At 42.6% G+C, this 21,977-nt stretch overlaps 1 protein-coding gene and 1 pseudogene across 4 annotated transcripts in view; one reads left to right on the top strand and one right to left on the bottom strand.

Moving 5' to 3' along the window:
* Cacnb4 (calcium voltage-gated channel auxiliary subunit beta 4) overlaps positions 1-21,977 on the top strand; it is a 263,294-nt gene that overhangs the window by 125,256 nt on the left and 116,061 nt on the right. The window contains exons 1-2 of one of the 4 annotated variants that reach the window (XM_052725129.1): positions 348-641; positions 2,554-2,717. The exons of 2 other annotated variants lie outside the window; for them this stretch is intronic. In XM_052725129.1, coding sequence (XP_052581089.1) covers positions 2,712-2,717 — 6 coding nt within the window. In that variant the 5' untranslated portion in view covers positions 348-641; positions 2,554-2,711. Of the gene's footprint in view, positions 1-347; positions 642-2,553; positions 2,718-21,977 lie in introns of those variants that run through there. One more of the 4 variants, XM_052725126.1, reaches the window with a different exon arrangement.
* LOC128101765 (ubiquitin-40S ribosomal protein S27a-like) lies at positions 6,468-7,193 on the bottom strand (annotated as a pseudogene).

The following is a 21,977-nucleotide window of genomic DNA, read 5'->3' as shown; positions in this document are numbered from 1 at the left end:
CTCTGCAAAGTACAGGTGCTGGGTAGAGATTGGTATCTGCATGCGTGTCTTTAGGAATAGTCAAAAATGAAATCTCTGCTCGGCTCCCTCCTCCCATTGAATCAAGAGGGTGAGTGGCTGCATTCTGAGTATCTAGTAGCCTCCTTTCTAAACATTCAAACGGCCTTTTCCATATTGCTAAGCGTTCGCTGTAGAACTAGTGATACGGGCGAAACAGGAAGCATCTCTATGCTGGATAGGATGCTCAGAGTCGCCCTCCACTCTCCCAGGGAACGCTCTTCAGCTGACTGAAGCAGGGAAGCCGAGCCAATCAGAGGCCGCTTTCCTAGCTCTGTCACCAGTCTGTGGTTGAGGAAGGCTTTTGCTTTTTATGCTCTGTATTGGGGAGGCAGATAAAATGCCAGGTCTGAACTGCCTCTGGGGATAACCTCACCCTGTGTGATGTGAATGAATAGCAGCTTGCCTGGTAAATTCACAGGGATTGATAAGGCAGGCGCAGTTCTTCCAAAGAGGCCTTTTCTTTTTTAGCTCTAGCTGTGGTTTCTGCAGAATATTGTTTTTGCCTTAAAAGAGGTGCTGTGGATTATCAGACCTCCATGTATGACAATTTGTACCTGCATGGAGTTGAAGACTCGGAGGCTGTAAGTATTTCATAGATGGCCGGTTCCCCCTCCCCTCCTCTTCCTCCTCCCATTCCCCCCTCCTGTTTCTTAGGCATCGCAGGAAACATGGAGCTGAAAGCTAACAGCATCGGGGTGCTTGCTGGCAGCTGGGTGTTCTCTGTGTAGTTTACAGCTAACTGAAATTATTTATTGTCAAGCAAGAGGGAAATGAACTTGATAGCGAAGCCACCTACGAGAATAGGTTCTTGGGCTTTCCGTATGACCAGGGCCACGTTTGATTCGTGAGGGGGTAACTGCCCCTTGAAGACTGGTTTAAACTATGCAGAAAGTGCTGCTTTTCCCAGTCGCAGGGTTCGCGGGGAAGACTCATTCATTATATAATAACACTGTTTGTTGAGCTAGAATGAATGGAAGGTCCTCAGCTGTGGCGGTGCTATTATGTGCTTACTGGCCAGACAGGCAGTGCGGTTGCTGCTGCTTCTTTGTTAAGGAAATCAGCTGCGAGGGTCGTGCACACAGTACTCCAGCGCAGAGGCAGGAGGTGGTGTCCCTGTACTATGTCCTGGAAGACTGAAGTGAACTCACATGGGTTTGGTCTTAGAAAACTGGACTCCTGTCCCCTGTCCTGAAGCTCAGCCCCCTGCGATGTTTTACAATCAGGAGGCAATGATTTTCTTCAGTCCCTGCATTTGTAGCGTAGTATGCTGTACAGTGTGCAGAGAGGTTAAAACCAATGACTGGATTCTTCTTTCCACTATTGCCAGTGGTGGCACCTGTTTTTGCATCACTTATATAGAAACCTTGCAAGGAGGCATGATCAGGGGCGGCCCATGGGACGTGCTGTGGGGAGTCTGAATTTTATATGAGTGCAATGCCATGCATGTTGTTACATTCAAAACTGAAATGTGTTATATAAGGTTCTCTGGCTAAATCACCCAATAAACAGATTATAACAGAAAAAAAGAGCCCTATGGTATACGTCAGTGTAGACGTATGCATCACAACTGCTGTCCACGACAGACAGCAGCCCTCGGTTCTCATAAGGCTTTCCATTTCCCCGTTCTGTCTGTGTTAGCGGAAACTCTAACTCTAGTTTTTTTTTTTCTTCTGAAAACTCTCTCTGCATCTTGCACAACGTGCTTTAAAATGACCAGGCTGTCAATTTATTGCAAGGGACTGTAGTCTGTAATGTGGGGGTTGAAGTCAAGAAGGCTCGCTCTTGCAGGTAGGGTTGAGAAATGGAAGAGACAACTACTGAGTTTAGTCACCAGCTTCCCAGCTGGGTTGCTCAGGGGCCTTACCATTTCTGACACTCTGTCCCCACACTCACTTATAAAACATGCGATGCCTTCTTGAGTTATATGCTTTCCTTTTTGACCAGAGTTTTAAACTTGGGCAGTGTTGCTTTGAAGTGGATTGGAGTTTGTTTTCTTTTAGAAACCAGCTGCTATGAGCAGCAGAGTCGCCTAGGAACTAATGTGTGCAGCTCCTTGTTCTGCAGAACTGTCTAAATTTCAGACGCACTGGGTCAGAGGGGAGCCGGTTAAGTGCAGAAACATTTGTTTTTCCTTTTGGTCCAGCCTTTCAGGACAGCTGATTTTCCTGCAGGGTGGGAAGAGAAGGGTACAGTGGCTTGACTCGCGGCTGTAGCTGATGGAGGGTAGTGCAAGGTACTGCGGTACTGTCTTTTCGGTGACTCAGTGATGGCCAGCAGGCTGAGCCTCCTGGGGACTGTGTACATCTGCAGAAGTGAGGAAGGTGGGCAGGCTGAGGAGTGAAGGAAGGCATCTGGCCAGTTCTCAGTTGAGAGTCCGGGAGGCTTTTGGGGTGGGATGAAAAACTGTGGCACATAAATCAGAGGGGAAGACGGAGATGTTCAGAGGGCTGACCTGACCCTGAATGCTCATTTGAGTTTATTTGTTTTTATAAGGAAGAATAATGTGATGTGTTACCCAAGATGGTGTGAACAGAGGGAGCTTCAAGCCAATGGAGAAGACTAGGCCTAAATAGCTGAGCCGGTGGAGTGCCAGATAAAGCCACACCTGGAGTGCCACATCCTCAGCAGTCCCTCTCAGTGCCAATGCATTTATGGCTGTAAGTGTGGGGTTTGCCCAGATCAAAGCAGAGCTCATGGAACAGTTCTGCTGATAGGTGTGGAAGGCTTCGCTTGGACTAGCTACCACCCAAGGGCTGACAGGCACTAAGAGCTCAGAATGGCACTTCCTCTGGGGGGCTGAGGAGCCCCCGCCACTCTGTGCTACTGTGGATCCTTGAGGGGGTGTACAGAGATCAGCATGTCAGTCATGCTTATAGTTAGTGTGTCCATGCCATGGATCTGTAACAGATCATCTTTCCTAGAGACAGATATTTTACTCTAAGAATACAGCATCAATATACACATCTCAGCCCCATGGTCAAGAGATTTTGGCACTGTGGTGGGAGGTTTTTCTTAAGAGTCTGGTCCAGAGGTGGAGATTATCCTTCTATGGCTATAGATGCTGTCTCCTACTGTACATATGACGGGACAGAGAAGCATGCTGGAACATAGTTCAGTATGGACACATCAGATTCTGTAGTCCTGAGGAGCCTGTTTGGGCAAGTCTGTTAACTTCTGCTCTGGGTTCCAGAAAGCTAGTCAAGGGCCAAGATCATTCCCAATTGTAAAAAAATAAAACAACAACAGCAACAAAAACCCCCATTCAGTGGCCCCCAGCAAGGTCTCTACTAAGAGCAGAGATTTGACATAGACTGTCACATGACTTCACATTTTCGGTTTTTCTGAGGATGAAAACCAGGGACTTGTGCATGCTTGGCAAGGACCCTACCACCAAGCTTCACCCACAGCCCTACATTACTCTGTGGGTCACTTTAACATGGATAATAGAGTATGCATTCAAGACGAGTCTATGCTGACACTAGCCCATTTACAGTGGGCCGTGTATACAGGCTGTCATTGGCTCCTGCGTCCGTGTTTCTCACACCCTACTTTTACTGCTCCAGTGTACATTAATACAGGTCCTGGTGCTTTGTTATATAAATAATAACAGTTTTTAAATAGGGATGAATAAGGGGTGTCAAAGAGCAGAGAAGTTACATGAGCCCCACTGCTCTCAGACAGTCATTTCTTACTGTTGCACACTGTTTGGGGCCATCAGTGCACATCCATGTAACTAGGTTGTTCTCGACCTGCAACTATGTGTTACGTCCTGGTCTGTTAAGTCTTGTCCTCACCTGACTAAGGATCAATCATGCGAACACTGGAACTAGCGCTTTGCACTACCATATAGCATTTTTGAATGATTTTTAAGAAAGCATAGCGTCTTAGAGTATTTTGCAAAGTGGAGTCAGGGTTGGCAATACATGATAGCTGGTTTCTTGGATCCAAGCTCTTCCATTTCCAGATGCTTAAATTTGAAAGGGAGTAACTTGGTCATTTTCAGTGAGAAAGATGATCAGGTCTTAATTCAAAGCATTTATTACAGAGGAAAACACAGTCTTTAAATATTTTCAATCACAGAAAGGAGACACAAAATAGTTAACGATATCATTAGAGAGATTATAGTTGTAAAAGATGAAGTCAAAAAAATTGTACAGATTATAATGTATATGTTATATTTGAATGTATATATATATATAAGCGCATGTATTTAAATCTATATGTACTATACACTGTTCTACTTTAATTTTTCAGACTACTTGTTTTCAATAAGCTGTATAACTATGTTTGTTTGTCTAAATGTCTCTGCACTCACATGTGCGTATATACTGTGCAGTCTTGTACATCGCATTCATCCAGACATGGGTATGCTTCATGCTTTGCTAACTGATGGCTGATACTAAGTGGCATATTTTTACCATAGAAACAAAGACACCCAAGAGAGTTGAGAGCTACACTTCTACTACAGAATGAAGGATTGCTGCTTCCAAAGGTGCTATGCAGTTGTTTTATATATGAAGCTATGTCCTTGTGCTTCTTAGGGAGGGAGAGAAACTTCAAACAGAGGGTTGATGGATTTAAAGGCCTTCAGAAAAATGTTCTAGAGATACTAAGGTTTGGATTTATCTTAGAAATAAGTGGACCAAAGGCCTTTATTCTTTGGTGCATCAGAGCATCCATCTGGGGTGAGACATCTTCACTGTCCATTTCTAGAGTATGAAAACTGGTTTGTAAATGAGTCTAAGGACTGGGTTTCGGCATCACTAGCTACAGAAGTAGATCAAATGCTTGCAGTTTGTGTGAGATATCTGACGGAGAAATGCACTTATTTCACTCAGCTGAGCTATTGTGGTAGTAAGCCAGGGTCTGTGAAGTAAATGATGAACACAGCCTTTTCTTCAATCAAATTCCTATAAGTGGTGGTTTTCTAAAATATATATAGAAATGACTGCCAGATTAAATTGTTATGATGCTAAGAGAGAAATTCCTTACATTTGACCAGAACCTATGAATTTGCCCTTCCTGCTAGTTCCTTGTTAGTTTTCCACTTTGAAATGACGGATGGAAGTATATAAATCTCAACCGTCACCCTTGTCCAGGTGCTTCTGTATTCTTTCCTTACAGCTTTTGTCTCTAGAGTATAACGAGTCATGGTAAGTTCGTTTTGCACTGTATGACTGAAGTACCTGTGAGAACAACTCAGGAGTTTGTTTTGGCTCAAGGGTTTGGAGGGTTCTTGGCCTCTTGTGCTTGAATAGAACATCATTGTGGCAGCAATGTGTAGCAGAGGAACTTCTCCATCTCATGGTAGATAAGAAGCTGAGAAAAAGGAAGACAGGAAGGGACCAGGATATGGCTTCTGTGACCTACTTCCTCCAAGTAGGTCTGAATTTCTTCTTTTTACTACTTCTTGGTAATGCCATTATATAATGAATCCATGATGAGGTAACTCCATTAATTAGATTAGAGTCTTCAGAATCCATCTACTTCCTCAAAGTCCATCACCTGGCAAAGAAGCCCCTGGAAGGGACGTTTCATGTTTATAGGACAATCGAGTCCAGAGTTTTAGAATATAGTCCTGTGCCTCCAATTGTCCCGTGCCTCCAATTGTCTGTCCTCAGTAGATGCCACATCACTGCGTGGCACTGTCATCTGTGTGGTGCTCAGTCGAAAGCCAGCAGCAGCTACGCAACGCCATCCTAAAGGGAAGGGAGCACAGCCTTCCCCTGCGTTAGTCCACCATTCCCATCGGATCTCATTACCCTGCTGATGGTCCTTGTTCATTCTGTCCTCCGCCTCTTCTTTAACACCCTTTCCCCCGGGAAGCCAGGCCTCCGAAGGGACCAGAGGACACAGCTGCACTGCTTATCATTTTCTGTCTGTCCTGCCTCTCCCACTTGTCCTTTCAGATACACGTCCTGTCATGATTTCACTCACATACCAGGGCAGTGGTATTAAAAGTTAGGCCCAGCAAACTCTACAGATCTGTAGTCTGCTTAAAAAACAGGCAGACTTAGATGTTTCCAATATGTTTGTATCAACCGCAGGGGCTGTGAAAACAGCCATTTTAACCAGCCACCTGAGAATGGCCCATAGTCACACAGGAAAATTTTATGCAACCCAAGGTATATAAGTACATAAAATAGATACACAATTGAAGAATTTACTGATAATAAATTATACATTTATTTTCAAACAGTTTTTTTGGGCTGGCAAGATGGCTGAGCAGATAAAAATGCTTGGTGCACAAGCCTAAGGATCTAGTTCAGTCCTCAGAAACCACATGAAGGTGGATTGAGAGAAATGGTCCCATAAAGTTGTCCAAGCCCCGCCCCCCCAACACATGCCCACACATGCACAATCATGCACATAGAATGTTAAAAAAATTTCAGAATATCTTCAAACAATTCCTCTGGTGTACGTATAATTTCACCATCTATTAGAGACTAAATCAAATTTGCGTACTAATTAGATGAATGTACTTGTTTAAATTTGTTTCAGTTCCTATCTTTTTGTTAGCTCATCTTATCACCTGTCTTCTGGTTTGTTGAAAAAGTTAAGTCAGACAACACTTGCCACAGTAATGTCTGCCAAAGTGACTGGCCATGAAATCTCCAGCACCACATTCATCAGGACACTCTTCACAAAGGCAACTAATTTTGCATTTTCATCCACCTAACAGAATTTCAGCACAGCCAACTTAACCTTTCTCTTCTGCTTAGTCTTCTTGGGAATGCTGTAAGACTTCTTCCTTTCCTCGGCACCACCAGGAAGTCTCAACACAGAAAGGAAGGTGGACTTTCATGGAATGTTGTACTCAGACAAAGTATGGCATTTTTCAGCTGCTTACCAGCAAAGCCTTTAATGAGGAGGAGGAATTCCCTCCTTAATCTGGATCTTGTATTTTACCTTTTCTATAGCATCTGAAAGTTTAACCTCAAGGGTGACGGTCTTCCCCATATGGGTCTTTATGAAAATCTGCATCACGGTGTCAGTTTTATTGAGGACTGTGGATAAGAATGCTGTTTACTTTCATACAAACAGTTAAGCTGGGCATGATAGCACATGCCTTTAATCTCAGCACTCAGGAGGCAGATGCTGTGAGTTCAAGGCCAGCTCTGTCTACATAGTAAGTTCCAGGACAGCCAGGGCTACAAAGGTAGAAGCTTTTTCAAACAAACAAATGAACAAACAAACAAATAAATAAATAAAAAGTGAAAGAAGGAAGGAAGGAAGGAAGGAAGGAAGGAAGGAAGAAAGGAAGGAAGGAAGGAAGAAAGGAAGCGAGCAAGCAAGCTAGCAAACTTTTTGGGTTCAGAGCTGGTTCAGCAGCTAAAAGTACTTGCTGCTCTTCCAGAGGACCAGGGTTCAATTTCAGCACTCACATAGTGACTCACGTCTGTCTCTAATTCCATTTCTAGGGGATCTAAAGCCCTCTTATGGCCTTCACAGGACCAGGCACTCTTGTGGTGCAGAGACATACATGCAAACAAAGCAGTCATACACATAAAACAATTAAATCTTAGGAGAATAGTAGTTATTGCAAGACAGAGAACATTTTGAACAATTTTCAGAGTTGACCAGTGCTGAGAATCCATTTCACATAAACATGTAGTACAAGATGGCAGAAGTGTACTTAGGACCATTTCAGAAACTATTGGAAATTCTGCCCTCCTCCCAAGCCAAAATTTCTGTGAATTTTTAAAAAATGAAATCCATTAGCAACTTCACATAGCAATAAAAAAATTCTAGCACTATGCTACTAATTGAAAACCTCCATGCTGAGGGATAATGTTAGAAAAATACTGAAAGTCTGTTTTCTGCAATTAGACTCTTCTCTTCTCAGAGGAGAGGACTTTGCATGTCCCGCCCACACACTGCAGGTTCCAACATGCAGTAGTCTGGAATGTGTGCTGAGGTGTTTCAGGTGGGTTCATTGGCATTGACCGGCACGATGGGGGTGTGGAATGCTGCCTGCAAGGCTGCAGTCAAGTTGCACAGCAAAAAGGGGAGTGTGCTGCCAGAGACGGCATCCACTCATTACCTGTTAGATCCTGAAACCTTTAGTCATGGGTGGTCAGAGACTTTGGCCAGACTTTTGGTGATGGCTCATTTAGTTACACAGCCCCACACTGCAACCCGCAGTTGCCAAAGCTGGGTAGTGGAGGCTTGTGCCTTATGTATTAATGGCAGGGCACTAGAGGCCACAGCTGAATAGGCAGACCCAAGAGAGTTTACAGTCCATATAAAATAATGGCAGAGATAGGGAGCTGTACATGTTTATAGCCCAGGCTTTGAACCTTTGAAGACTGTGGAGAGCATGAGGCTCAGGGGAAACTGCAGCTGTTTGAACAGCACATCTTGGTTTACAGGAAGGAGGTAGTCCAGACGGCTCTCGAGGCTGTTTGTAAGAAGACCAGAACTTGCTCGGCCTCCACATTTCTCTGGTCTTTAAAACATCAGTGTGCGGTTTTAGGCGTTTTGACTTAGCTACTTTTCCACTGTTAGTATTTCACATGTCCTGTTTTTAATCTGTTAGAGAGATATTAAAAATGTTTACACTTTAAGCAGGATGTTTTGAACAGGTATAGTAGGTCATGCTGTAATCAGAAGGCTTGTGAGTTCAAAGCAAGCCTGGGCCATAAAGAGAGACTCTTTAAAAAGCCAAAGTAAGTGAAATAAATGAGAGCATTCAATTTTTCTTTTAGCCTTGGCATTCATGAGAACGGAAATGAAGGCTCTCCCTCCATGTGAATATTGGCAATCCCCGGTCGAGAACCTGGTGGTGTGGACAGCACATGGCGGTGCTCTGCTCTCGCCTTTTAACAGTTCCTATGACATCCTAAGCTCACCTTTCTCTTCAGCGTGAGCATCATCTGGGAAAACGATTCTGACTCCCAGGGCGGCTGCCCTCATCAGCTTTGTTGAAATTTTGGTGAATGACATGGCTATAGCTGAAAGCGTTTCTCAGTACTTTTAATTCTTTGTAAAACTAAAAATTTTTCCTTTTTACTGAATGTAGGTATCATCTACGAAAATGTAAAGTTTGCTTTTTAATTTTTTAGTCTATAAGATAGCAGTGCAGTCTAATAATGTTGTCATTGAAAGGGGAGCCTCACTTCCAGAGCTCCTGGGATGGAGTCTAGCTCCCCACTTCTTAGCTGTGTCCCGAAGTATGTCTCTTTCTCTCTTATTTCTTATTTTTTAATATACTATATTTTAATCATATTCTTTCCCTTCCCCCAACTCCTCCCAGATCCTCCATACCTCTCTACTTTCCCAACTTCATGTTCTTTCTCTCTCTCAAAAAATAAAAATCCAAACAAACAAAAATATATTGAAACAAAAAATACCAAAACAAAACAAAAAGCTCATACACAAAAAAATGGAGTCTATCTGGTGATGGTCAAGTGCTTCTGGGGCCTGCCCCGGAGGGCGGTTAACACACGCAGTGATACTGCACTGAAGAAAACAGTTTTTTCCTTTTCCAGCAAATACCAATTGAAGATTGCTGTTCGGTTTGGAGTGGGACTTTGTGTCCACTTTCCCTTTTCCATGCTGGGATTTTTGTCTGGTTTGAACTTGTGTAGGTCTTATGCATATTACCACTCACTTTGTGAGCTCATATGTGTATCTGTCCTGTTGTGTCTGGAAGATGCTGCTTCTTTGGAGCCACCCACCACCCCTGGCTCTTACAGTCTCTCTGCCCCCTCTTCCAAATAGGCTGCTGGGTATTGAGGGGAGGGGTCTGATTAAGACATCTGGCTATGTTTCTTAGCTTTCTGTGCCTTGACTTCCTTGTCTCTGTAGCTTCAACAATAATGATGCAATAATGAAATGGTTCTTGGTGGTTCCCAAAACTGAGTTACTTAATAAGTATTAATTATTGATATATATCATATGTATCATATATATCCCCAAAGCAGACACAGACACACACACACACACAGACACACACATACACACACACACACACACATACACACACAGACACACACACACACACACACACACACACACACACACACACACACACACACAATATGCTTTTGCTTTCGGGAATGAAGTATGCCTCTTATCACACAAGTTCCTACCAAGAACTTAGGTTTATTTCTAGAACTCTTGCATAGTTTTTTTTTTATAGTGATTCCCCTAAATCTTATAGACTGTATTCTCATGACTCCATGTCTGTGTGCTTGTCCTCACCACATGTCACATTCTGTGCAAGGTGTTCTGTAGAAAAATCAGCAGTAGTGCAGAACCGTATGCAGAGCGATAATAGAAACTGACAGGTAGAAGACTCACTGCTCTCCTGAGTTCTTACAGTTGGTTCACATCCTGTTTTGGAAAAGGAGGTGATAGAGGATCATTGAAAGAGCATCTGGATTTGGAGGTCTTGGCTTCTTATTAGTTGTGACTTGGGACAGGCACCTTATCTCCTGACTCCTCAATTTTCCTCGTATAAAATGAAGAAATTTGATTTAATAATTTCTAAGATTTTTTTTTCTGCACCTAAAACCATGTTCTGTTTGTGGATAAGCATTTCTTCCTTTGGGATACAAATGCCACTGTGTGCCATTTGCTTTCTGAAATGATCAATTACCATGGCGTTATGTAATACACTGAGTAAGGTGTCAGTGTGTGGGCTTTAAATCTGCATGTTTGACTTTTTCAGGATCTTTAAAAGAAGCAAGCGTGTTTGGTGCATGTTTTGTGGAAGACTACATTTGTGAAGGCAAATGTTTTACTGAAGATTTCAACTCTAGAGGCCAACAAAGGGGCCTTGTCTATTGCTCCTTTGCTTCCCTTTCCTGGGTCACATTTCCATCCCTCAGCAGTCTGCGCTGGGAACACTTGAGGGTCAGTCCTTGGAACAGCAAAGAACAAAAGCCTTGCGAGGAGTGAGTTCCTCCTAGCCTTTCAGACAATCCAGGAAAGAGAATTGCACTCTGAGTCATCTTTCCTTTCAGTGAAGGTGCCTAAGCTGTACATTCAGAGTATAGGCACACATGATGTTTGGAATGACTGTTTTGTGATTGACATGACTCTCATCAATAATATATAGTATGTATAAGTATGTAGTATATTAATTAATATACAGGTATATAATATTAGTATATATATAAGTAATATAAGTATATATAGGCATTAGCTATTATATATTGTAGGTGTGCACTACTAGGTCTATCTAAGAATATTTTTAAAAATATTCTATTCCAGCTGGGCGGTGGTGGCGCACGCCTTTAATCCCAGCACTCGGGAGGCAGAGCCAGGCGGATCTCTGTGAGTTCGAGGCCAGCCTGGTCTACAAAGTGAGTTCCAGGAAAGGCGCAAAACTACAGAGAAACCCTGTCTCGAAAAACCAAAAAAAAAAAAAAAAAATTCTATTCCTTTGTAAAATTTTCTTTTGTTCATCACTATTATTATTGTTTGGGATGTTCTAAAGCCAATAATTAACCCCAGAAGTGCAGTAAGTTCTAGGAGACATTGATTCCTTTTAAGAACCAGTCAGTGCTTTTAAAAGTAACTGTACCCAGTGTACTTAGTGTTTTTATGATGAGCTTAAAGACATAGAAATGAAAGTGGAAATCTTTCCTTGAGCTCAGTCTCTGAAATATTCCCTTAAATCCTGTTTGAATAAAGTGAGAGTTAGAGCAAATATTTATCATCTGTGATGATAAGGAAATATGGTGAGTATTATGCTAAAGTAGTTAATATTGGTTCCCTAGTCTATTTCCTAGGAATCATTGTTATAGCTTGATGCCATCAGTTTCAAATGGTGCCTCAGAGATTAATGTCCTGGTACTTACTTGATTCAATGGCTCTATTGATCCACGTGATGGAATTAATAGCTTATTTTTCACATTCTCAAATCATCTCCCATTTTATAATGTAATTGCGACTACAGTACTAGAATTAGGTGACAGTTGATAAGGTCAGGAAATACAGGACATTGGGATGATCATGATGTACAGGGCCCTTGTGAAGTGCTGGGAGATTGCAGAGTCACATATGGCATAAAACTGCATAGGCCAGAGAGACTTTGCATGTGTTGGGTTTTAAAAAGAAAATACCTCTGATGGTCAAGTTTCATTGTTAGTTAACTGAAAACCAAAAGCATGGTTAGATACGCCACAATGCATATATTTTGTAAAAAGATGTATTTATTTATTTACATGTATGTCTATGTGCCTCCATGAGTTTATGTGAACCACTTGCATGCAGGTGTCTGAGGAGGCCAGAGGGTGACAGATGCCTTGGAATTGAAGTTCCAAGCCGTTGTAAGCCATCTGATGTGGATGCTGGGAACTGAGCCTCTACAAGAGTAGTGATGGTTTTAACTACAGAACTATCTCTCTAGGCCCATTATACATATTCTTAGAGTACCAGTGGTAAATATCCTCTCAGACTTTAACATTTATGAGTACACTGTATTTTAATGATTCTTACACATTTGTTCATGTTTAACATATTTAAGAGGTATATCTTAAAGCTAATGATGCTTCATAGTTTTATTGGCAGTGTTTTTAACTTCAGTTGTACATAATCTAATACTAAGTCTTAAAAAAGTTTACATCTTTAATTCAGCAAAATGAAATATTTTGGAAAAAGTTAAATAATATGAAACTGAGTAGTGGGAATAATCCATCTCTCTGAGAACTTCCTGACTTGCTCCCTCTCTACTGGCAGTGGCCATTAATTCTTTGGGCATCCTTCAGTCTTTTCCCAATGCATTGACAAACATGGGAATTTAGAAAAATAGTCATAAATATATACACATTTCTCACACTTCTAATTAAAAAATACAAATAATATCCAAACAAATATTATCCTACTATGACACCTAAAAATGTACTGCATATATTTTGCATGCCAATTGGCTTTTTTTTCATAACCCGGGTGACATACTGGCTGTATTGTATGGCTGTGTCACACAAAAAAGTCACCCACTATATCTGGTTCTTTTCTGTTGCTGTCATAAAATACCATTTATAGAATAAAGAGTTTATTTTGGCTTATGGTTCCAGGGGGAGAGTCCATAACGGGGCAGGGTGAGGGGGAGCTGGCAGTCAGCGGCCAGATCTATCCATGCACAGGAAGCAGAGAGAGGCAGACTGGAAATGGGATGAGGCTGCCTCCCCACCCCCACCCCCCACTGACTCTGTGGTGTACTTCTTAAAGGTTCCTAACCTCTCCAAACATTGCTACTAACCAGGGACCAGGTGTTCAGATATGTAGTCCTATTGGGGGGTGCATTTCTTTTTTCTTTTTTTTAAATGGCTAATTTCTTTTTAAAAAATATATTTTTATTTTATAATTAATTTAATTTTACATATCTGCCACAGATTCCCCTGTCCTCCCTCCTCCCACTTCCCAGCCTTCCCCTCTCCCCAATCTACCCCCCCCCCCATTCCCACCTCCTCCAAGGCAAGGTCTCCCCTGGGGAGTCAGCCCAGCCTGGTAGATTCAGTTGAGGCAGGTCTAGTCCCCTCCCCCCTACACCAAGTCTGAGCAAAGTGTCTCAGCATAGGCCCTAGGTTCCAAAAAGCCAGCTTATGCACCAAGGACAGGTCCCAGTTCCACTGCCTGGGGGCCTCCTAAACAGTTCAAACTAATCAACTGTCTCACTTATCCAGAGGGCCTGGTCCAGTTCCTTGGGGGCTTCTCAGCTACTGGTTTACAGTTCATGTGTTTCCACTAGTTTGGCTATTTGTCCCTGTCCTTTTTCCAATCATGGTCTCAATATCTCTTGCTCATATAATCCCTCTTCCCTCTTGCCAATAGGACTCCTGGAGCTCTAACTGGGGCTTGGCCATGGATCTCTGTATCCGCTTCCATCAGACACTGGATGAGAGTTCTATCATGACAGTTAGGGTGTTGGGTTTTAAAAAGAAAATACCTCTGATGGTCAAGTTTCATTGTTAGTTAACTGAAAACCAAAAGCATGGTTAGATACGCCACAATGCATATATTTTGTAAAAAGATGTATTTATTTATTTACATGTATGTCTATGTGCCTCATCCGATCACCACAGTAGGTCAGCTCAGGCACTCTCTCGACCATTGCCAGTAGTCTATAGTGGAGGTATAGTATCTTTGTGGATTTCTGGGGACCTCCCTAGCACTCTGCTTCTTCCTATTCCCATGGGGTCTTCATTTGTCATGGTAACTCTTTCCTTGTTCTTCCACTCTGTTCCTGATCCAGCTGGGACCTCCCACTCCCCTAAGCTCTCTTTTCCCTGACCCTTGCCCTCCATTACCCCCACCCCCAGTTTGCTCATATAGATCTCATCCATTTCTCTGTTGTTGGGTGATCCCTATGTCTTTCTTAGGGTCCTCTTTACTAGGTAGCCTCCCTGGAGTTGTGAGTTGCAGTCTGGTTATCCTTTGCTTTACATCTAGTATCCACTTATGAGTGAGTACATACCATGTTTGTCTTTCTGAGTCTGGGTTACCTCACTCAGGATGATATTTTCTAGTTCCATCCATTTGCCTGCAAACCTCATGATGTCATTGTTTTTCTCTGCTGAGTAGTAGTACTCCATTGTGTATATTTACCACATTTTATTTATCCATTCTTTAGTTGAAGGGCATCTAGGTTGTTTCCAGGTTCTGGCTATTACAAATAATGCTGCTATGAACATAGTTGAGCATGTGTCCTTATGGTATGATTGAGCATTCCTTGGGTATATGCCCAAGAGTAGTATAGCTGGGTCTTGAGGGAGGTTGATTCCCAATTTTCTAAGAAAGCACCATATTGATTTCTAAAGTGGCTGTACAAGTTTGCATTCCCACCAATAGTGGAGGAGTGTTCCCCTTGCTCCACATCCTCTCCAACATAAGCTGTCTTTAGTGTTTTTGATCTTAGCCATTCTGCTGAAGAGATGGCTCAGAGGTTAAGAGCAGTGGCTTCTCTTCCAGAGGTCCTGAGTTCAATTCCCAGCAACCACATGGTGGCTCACAACCATCTATAGTTAGATCTGGTGCCCTCTTCTGGCCTGCCTGCCTACATGCAAGTAGAAAGAACACTTGTATACATAATAAATGGCTAAGATCATTTCTTTTTTTCAATTAAGAAATTTTGTATTCATTTTACATACCAACCACAGATCCTCCTCTATTCCCTCCTCCCACCCCACTCCCCCACCCCACTCCTCCATTCCCTCCTCTGACAAGGTAAGGCCTCCCATGGGGAGCCCGTAGATCCTGGTACATTCAGTTGAGGCAGATCCAAGCCCTTCCCCCTCCTTCAAGGCTGCACAAGGTATCCCATCATAGGTAATGGGCTCCAAAAAGCCACCTCATGCATCATGGATGGGTTCTGTTCCTACCGCCAGGGGGCCATCCAAACAGATCAGGCTACACAACTGTCTTGCTATGCAGAGGACCTAGTCCAGTCCCATGTAGGCTCCACAGCTGTTGGTCTAGAGTTCATGAGTTGGGGGGGGGGGGGGATGTTCTCATCCAAATTGGTACAACCACTGATAAAGATTTAGAAGAATTTTTATTTAGTCACCCTGCAGATAAAGGTTACATTTAACATCCTTTCCTGTGGATATTTATATATGTAGGGAACATTTCTCCAAAATGCTTCTGTAGATAGAATTGCTAGGTAAAATGTTTAGCACAATTTAATGTTTGTTTATATTTGTGAGTATTATAAATTGTTTTTATATTAAAATAAATTCTTTACTAGTTGAGAAAAATACTGAATCAACTCAAAGCATCCAGTCTGAAATATAAAACTGTAAGACATTTCTTGATTACAAGAAGCACTTTTTCCTGGATGATGCTTCTGCTAGCGTAGGAAGAATTTCTCTACTCTGTTGTAATAATTTGTTGCTAGTTTTTCAACAAAAATTGCCCCCACCCTCAGCTTCATCTTTGTAGCTGAAAACTCCGAGACCCAGAGAGGTTAGACACCTTTCTCAGAATGGCACAATTTGTGTTACATCTGGACCTAGAACCTTCCTTACATATCCTTCTAGGGCAACGTTCTTTTGTGTGATGCCAAATTCCGAGGGCCCATAGTATTTTAAAAAAACCTAGACAACTCCCCATAGGTGGCTGCATCATATATTTATATGGTGTGTGGCATAGGTTTACACTGAATACACTGCTCTCAGATCCAATAGTTAGACCTTTATTTGCTTAGAGATCAAATTTGCTACCCAGTTTCTTTCAAGGTTTTGTTTGATGTTGCTCTGTAATGAAGTTTGAAGTCCTGAGTGGCTGATGGATTAAAATGATAATATATCCATAAAACATAAGTGAATATAAAATCTCAATGCTAGAGAACATTGGAAAGAGGTTTGGGGGTTTAGGGAAGTACTCGACTTCTTATAATTTGTATGCAGGTCCTGGTGAGAGCTGCAAGTTAATGCTACATTTGGCCTTAGCTGAGAGGATTCAAGTTCCATTTTGTTCTCTGTCTTTATCATTTACAATTCATGTCCATGAGCTTCCAATTCAATAAAGCACTTGCATGATTCAGTAGCAATATTTTCAAAAGGCAAATGGACATTGATATTTGTCAAAGGCACAGAGAATTACAAGTTCTGTGACAAGAGTTGATTCTACCAGAAGGAGAAAATATAGCATGCTCAAATTAGAATAACTTGACAGGGTTTAATGAAATGTAAAGATGTTGGTAGGGTATAAGGAAACCACACAGTTGTTTCTACTCCTAAACTTAAGAGCATGTAGAAGATTCTGGAAGGTCTGAGTCCTGCCCAGGAAGCTACCCAAGGAAGTACACGGCTTTCTATGTTGAAGGTACCACCACCCTGGGGGTACCTGCCTGGGAACATTCCTCAAGAAGAAAGTCAGAGATGGGCATTCTATGCTCATTCTCTTGAACTCTGGTTTCTGGGGGCAAAAGCTCTGGATTCAGATTGCAGAGTTTGTAGGTCAGCCATACTGTGCAAGAGCAGGCTGGAGGAGGGTGGGACGTGCCATGGAAAAGCAAGATGAGGTTGCTTTGTCTGTCTTACTGTATTGTCTGAGTATATATTCAAATGAGTCGATGGGAGCATGCAGCTTGAAGGTATTCCCAAAACACGGGTCTGAAGATGCTGCCAGAACTATGAAGGACTTGCTGCTGGTAATTTTCCATTAAGACATGCTTTGGTTTTCACATATAGACATGGTTTTCCGCAGATAGTTTATCTGAGTCTTAATTCCTATGCTTATGTTTTAATGAAGACTTGGGATACTTGGGGGGGGGGTAAAAAGTCTAGCAATAGGGAAAAATCAAAGACTTAGGTTTGTGAAGGAACTTGAGAAGGGACACTTAGAGGATGTTATAGTTTGGATCTGTTGGAGACTTAGTCCCTTAACTCAGGTGTTAATGTATAGCATCTCAAGGTGGAGCCTCCGGGAAGTGATTAGTGTTAGATGAGATCAGGTCTTGAGGATATGGCTGCAAGGATGGCATCAGAGGCTAAGAAGTGGGCAGAAGACCTGAGTTAGCACTGTTAGCTCACCAAGTGATGTGTTTTATGATGTGAGGCAGCAGCAGCTCAATAGATGTGGCTGTGGCTTCATATCCTCAGACTTCTCAGCTTCAGACCTAACTCGATCACGATTCTTCTTTATGAATTACCCTGTCTGTGGTTTTCTGTTACCCCAGCAGAAAACAGACTAACATGCTTATAATACACAGAGGTCTCCATAGATAATGAAAGGATACAGAAAAGCACACATGAACTGACTTATGCTCCTTTGGCATGGCCAGACTAGAATAAGTCTTAGGATCCCTCTAAAAGTCATTGTTTGATGGTTCCCACCATGGAAGACACTAGGAGGCTCAGTATGAGCAGGATTAGAATGTGAGAGTTTACAGATCTGACATCAGCCTTCTTTAGAAGAGATGTGATTATTGGGTGGGATGGAAATATGAAGGGCAATGTTTCCTTTATAGTGTTGAAAGCAGAACTCATGTGGAAAGCATCAGAAGATCATGGAAAATACTTGCTCAGAGGCCAGGCCTTGCCATTTTAGCAAAGCCATACAGACTCAATATGTGTCTATTACAAAATCTATTTTTTTGTTGTTTTTTTTTGTTTTTCGAGACAGGGTTTCTCTGTGTAGCTTTGCGCCTCTCCTGGAACTCGCTTTGGAGACCAGGCTGGCCTCGAACTCACAGAGATCCGCCTGGCTCTGCCTCCCGAGTGCTGGGATTAAAGGCGTGCGCCACCACCGCCCGGCTACAAAATCTATTTTGATTGGTTGTTGCTTGCATAGCGTGCTAAACCATGAAATTCCATCGAGCTGTACACATATGACGAAAAGCTATTTCTGAACCTGTATTATTCTCTAACTGGAAGTTTTAGAATTCCATTTCTTTTGAGTAGACAAGTTAAACAAGTGCGGTTCAGGAAGATAGGATTAGGAGGAGGATAGTTATAATAAGGACCTTGTCAGGGCTTTTGGAATGTGTAAGGAAGTAGAATCCTACATTAATTAGTTGCTGGAGTCCAGAGTGCAGAAATAGCACTGGCTCTGGACTGGTGGGTTAGTTGGTTTAGGATAGACATATGACCCATCTGTGCCTGAAGCAGAAGGTGGTGTCCTTGGTGATGCTCATCAGGGCTGTCCCCTAGGGGACAGATTGCTGTAGTGGTGGATATGTGCCCACATCAACAGATAGCTCATCTCTTTGCATAGACACAATTCTTAGGTCTGAGAATTTCCCAGTGCTTTTAGCAGTTTCTTCAGGGTCAGAGCCATGTGGTTCTTGGTGGTGAGAACTGGTCCTTGTACTGAGATAACTCTGCCAGTGGCCATGGCTAAGAGTTAGTTCTGGAGATATGGAACCAAATGATTGTGAAGAATCTCCTTTGAGGGTCATTTCAGTAAGATTTTTATGTTCAGATGTTTATTCCTGAAAGTGTGTGTGCTTGGTCCATGGTTGGAGACACTCGACAGAAAGGTACTGTGTAAGCCTTTATATATATGTAAGAGGTGAAGAGATGGCTCAGCAGTTAAGAGCACTTGATACCCTTGCAGAGGACCCAGGTTTGATTCCAAGCTTATGACTGCTTGCAACTCCAGTTCCAGGGCATCTGACTCCCTCTTTGTCCCAGCACTTAGGAGGCAGAGGCAAGCGGATTTCCATTAGTCTGAGGCCAGCCTCTTCTACACAGCAAGTTCCAGGCCAGCGAGGGCTATCCAGTGATACCTTGTCTCAGAGATAAACAGGGGAGAGAGGGAGAGATGGAGGGAGGGAGGAGAGAGAGGGAAAAAGAGGGGCCAACCTTTAACAACCAATGCATGTTAATGATAGGAGATTAATAAATGCATGGTTTTGCTACACGGGCACACATGTAGCTTAGATGTATTTGCTCATGCCTACTTCACAACTGAGTTACGTGAATTCTCCTTAAAACATCAAGAGGAGCACCGGAGAAACTGAGGGAGGACAGAGAGGGAGAGGGAGATTTAAATAAGGCAGGAAGAGGACGAGGAAATGCATAGCTTAGATTTTGTGAGTGTTTTGATTCATATCCCTTCAACTAAAACACATTCTGGCTGTGAGATGTACAGCTCGCCGCTCAGTTTTCATCTGAGTGTTGCATTTGCATGGAGAAGCTGGCTTTCAAAATGCCAGCCAGCAGCCCGCTCAAGGATAGAGGCTGTGTCTAGCTTGGTGACTGGATTACAAAGATGTCTTGAAGTTGTGGAGAGGTTGCATCAAATACCTTGTTCTAGAAGTTCAGCAAGAATTTTGTCAGCTGTGACTGATCTGATTTCTAGTATATATCAATTTTCAGTTCCTAAGGGCTTGCAAAGATATCCTAAGCAGAAAGCCCCAACCCCAAGTCCTAAATAGAAGATGTATGAGCATCCAGATTGCTTTCCTGCAGTTGTGAGACTATTTAGCAGGCTCTGGCTGTAAATGATGCCATTTCTTGATAGGCATGAAAAAATATTCATTATTCTTTATGGGTAAATGTTATATGACTTCTGAGATTCCCCAGTCAAGAGGACTGGGGGGCAGGTGGAAGTATTTCTTCTTTAGTCTTCACGTATATTAATCACCTCTCTATCCCTGTAGCAGAATGCATGAGATAATCAGCTTGCTCCTTTGTTTTTGTTTTTTTTTTTTTTTTTGGTTTTTCAAGACAGGGTTTCTCTGTGTAGCTTTGCGCCCTTTCCTGGGACTCACTTGGTAGCCCAGGCTGGCCTCGAACTCACAGAGATCTGCCTGGCTCTGCCTCCCGAGTACTGGGATTAAAGGCGTGCGCCACCACTGCCCGGCAGCTTGCTCCTTAAAAAGGTTTATTTTGAGTTACAGTTTCAGAGGGTCCAGTCCATGATCTAGAGGACTCATTGCTTGTGGCTAATAGAGGTATCAAATGACAATGATGGGAACCGGTGGTGGAAAAACTGTCACCTGACAGTCAGGAAGCAGAGAAGGAAGGAGGGGCCAGCATCCCTCAATCTTTTTTGAGGGCATGCTCCAAATGATATAAGGTCATGTCATAAGACTTCTACCTTTCCCCTAAAGGTCCCATGCCCTTCCAGTAGCACCAGCCTGGGGGCCAGCCTTTTAACACATGGGCTTTTGAAGAGTATTCAGCAGTCAAGCAGTACCAACCATGAGTTACTGGAATTTTTTGCCATCTCGAGGACAGAGTAGGTACTGGGAGTAGATAGAGAGGTGACTAATGTATGTAAAGACTAAAGAAGAAATACTTCCACCTGCCCCCCAGTCCTCTTGACTGGGGAATCTCAGAAGTCATATAACATTTACCCATAAAGAATAATGAATATTTTTTTCATGCCTATCAAGAAATGGCATCATTTACAGCCAGAGCCTGCTAAATAGTCTCACAACTGCAGGTTTTCTTCGTCTACAAGTAAAATACTCATCCTCTCCTTATTGTTAACAATAGCACATGCTGGTGAAGATGCCGAGGAAGGAATGCTTCTGTTAGTGGGAAGGTAAAATAGTAGAGTCATCGTGGACATATGGAGAGTCTTCAAAAACCAAGAACAGACTTACCGTACCATCTTACTAATTTAGTATTTATTTAAAGGAAATTAATTCAGTATACCACAGAGATACCTGGACATAGCCATGTGTGTTATGGTACTGTGCACAAAAGCTAAGATGAAATCAGTATAGATGCCTTTCAACAGATCAATGAATTAAAAAAAAAATGTGGCATATGTGCACCCTAGACAGCCACAAAGAAGAATGAAATCCCATCATTTGCAGCAAAATGGATGGAACTGTAGGACATCATGTAATGTGTTATCATTACATTACATGCTAGATTCGAGAACATAAGCAGCGTGTGTAGATGCTAAAAAAGTGTCGATCCCAAGTAGGAATGTGATCAGTAAAGATTGAAGTGGGTAGTTGGGGGGACAGAGAGGTTGGATTTGATCAGTAGATACTGTATGCATGAATGACAATGCTGCACCGAACTCCACTACTACAGACAACAGTGTGTCTCAATAAGAAATTGCTCAGCCTCTGGTTTGAAAAGAGCCCCATTCCCTTTTGAAGAGAATGAAGACTGTGTTGAATATCATTACCAAAGCCCAGGATTTCCAACATGCAGAGCAGTGGGACCCCACATCCATTTCTCACCTCAGGGTTTTATTATTCTCTTTCACATCTTTTTTTTTTTTTTTTGGCTCACTTGAGGGACAACCTGAAGCCAAGCAAGTCCAGCTTTTTCCCTGCCAATTTTCAGCTTGGTTTCCATTTCCTGCTTCGTGAGCTGGTCAGGGGAGCTGGTCAGGGGAGCATCCTCCACTGGGCTCCAGCAGCCTCCTGCACAGGCCCAATGCCAAAGTCTGTTGTGTTTCTCCTTTTCCATTCAGTTCCTCAAAGTTGTGGGTTACTAGCTATCGACAAACACGGGAGTTATGCCCATGCACTTCCCGCCAGCTCTCCATGT

This window comes from Peromyscus californicus, unplaced genomic scaffold (genome assembly GCF_007827085.1).
Source record: "Peromyscus californicus insignis strain IS unplaced genomic scaffold, ASM782708v3 Scaffold_7__1_contigs__length_154581171, whole genome shotgun sequence".
Taxonomy (NCBI): Eukaryota; Metazoa; Chordata; class Mammalia; order Rodentia; family Cricetidae; genus Peromyscus; species Peromyscus californicus.
Note: the sequence above shows the minus strand (reverse complement) of the source record. Positions and strands in the feature narration are given on the sequence as shown.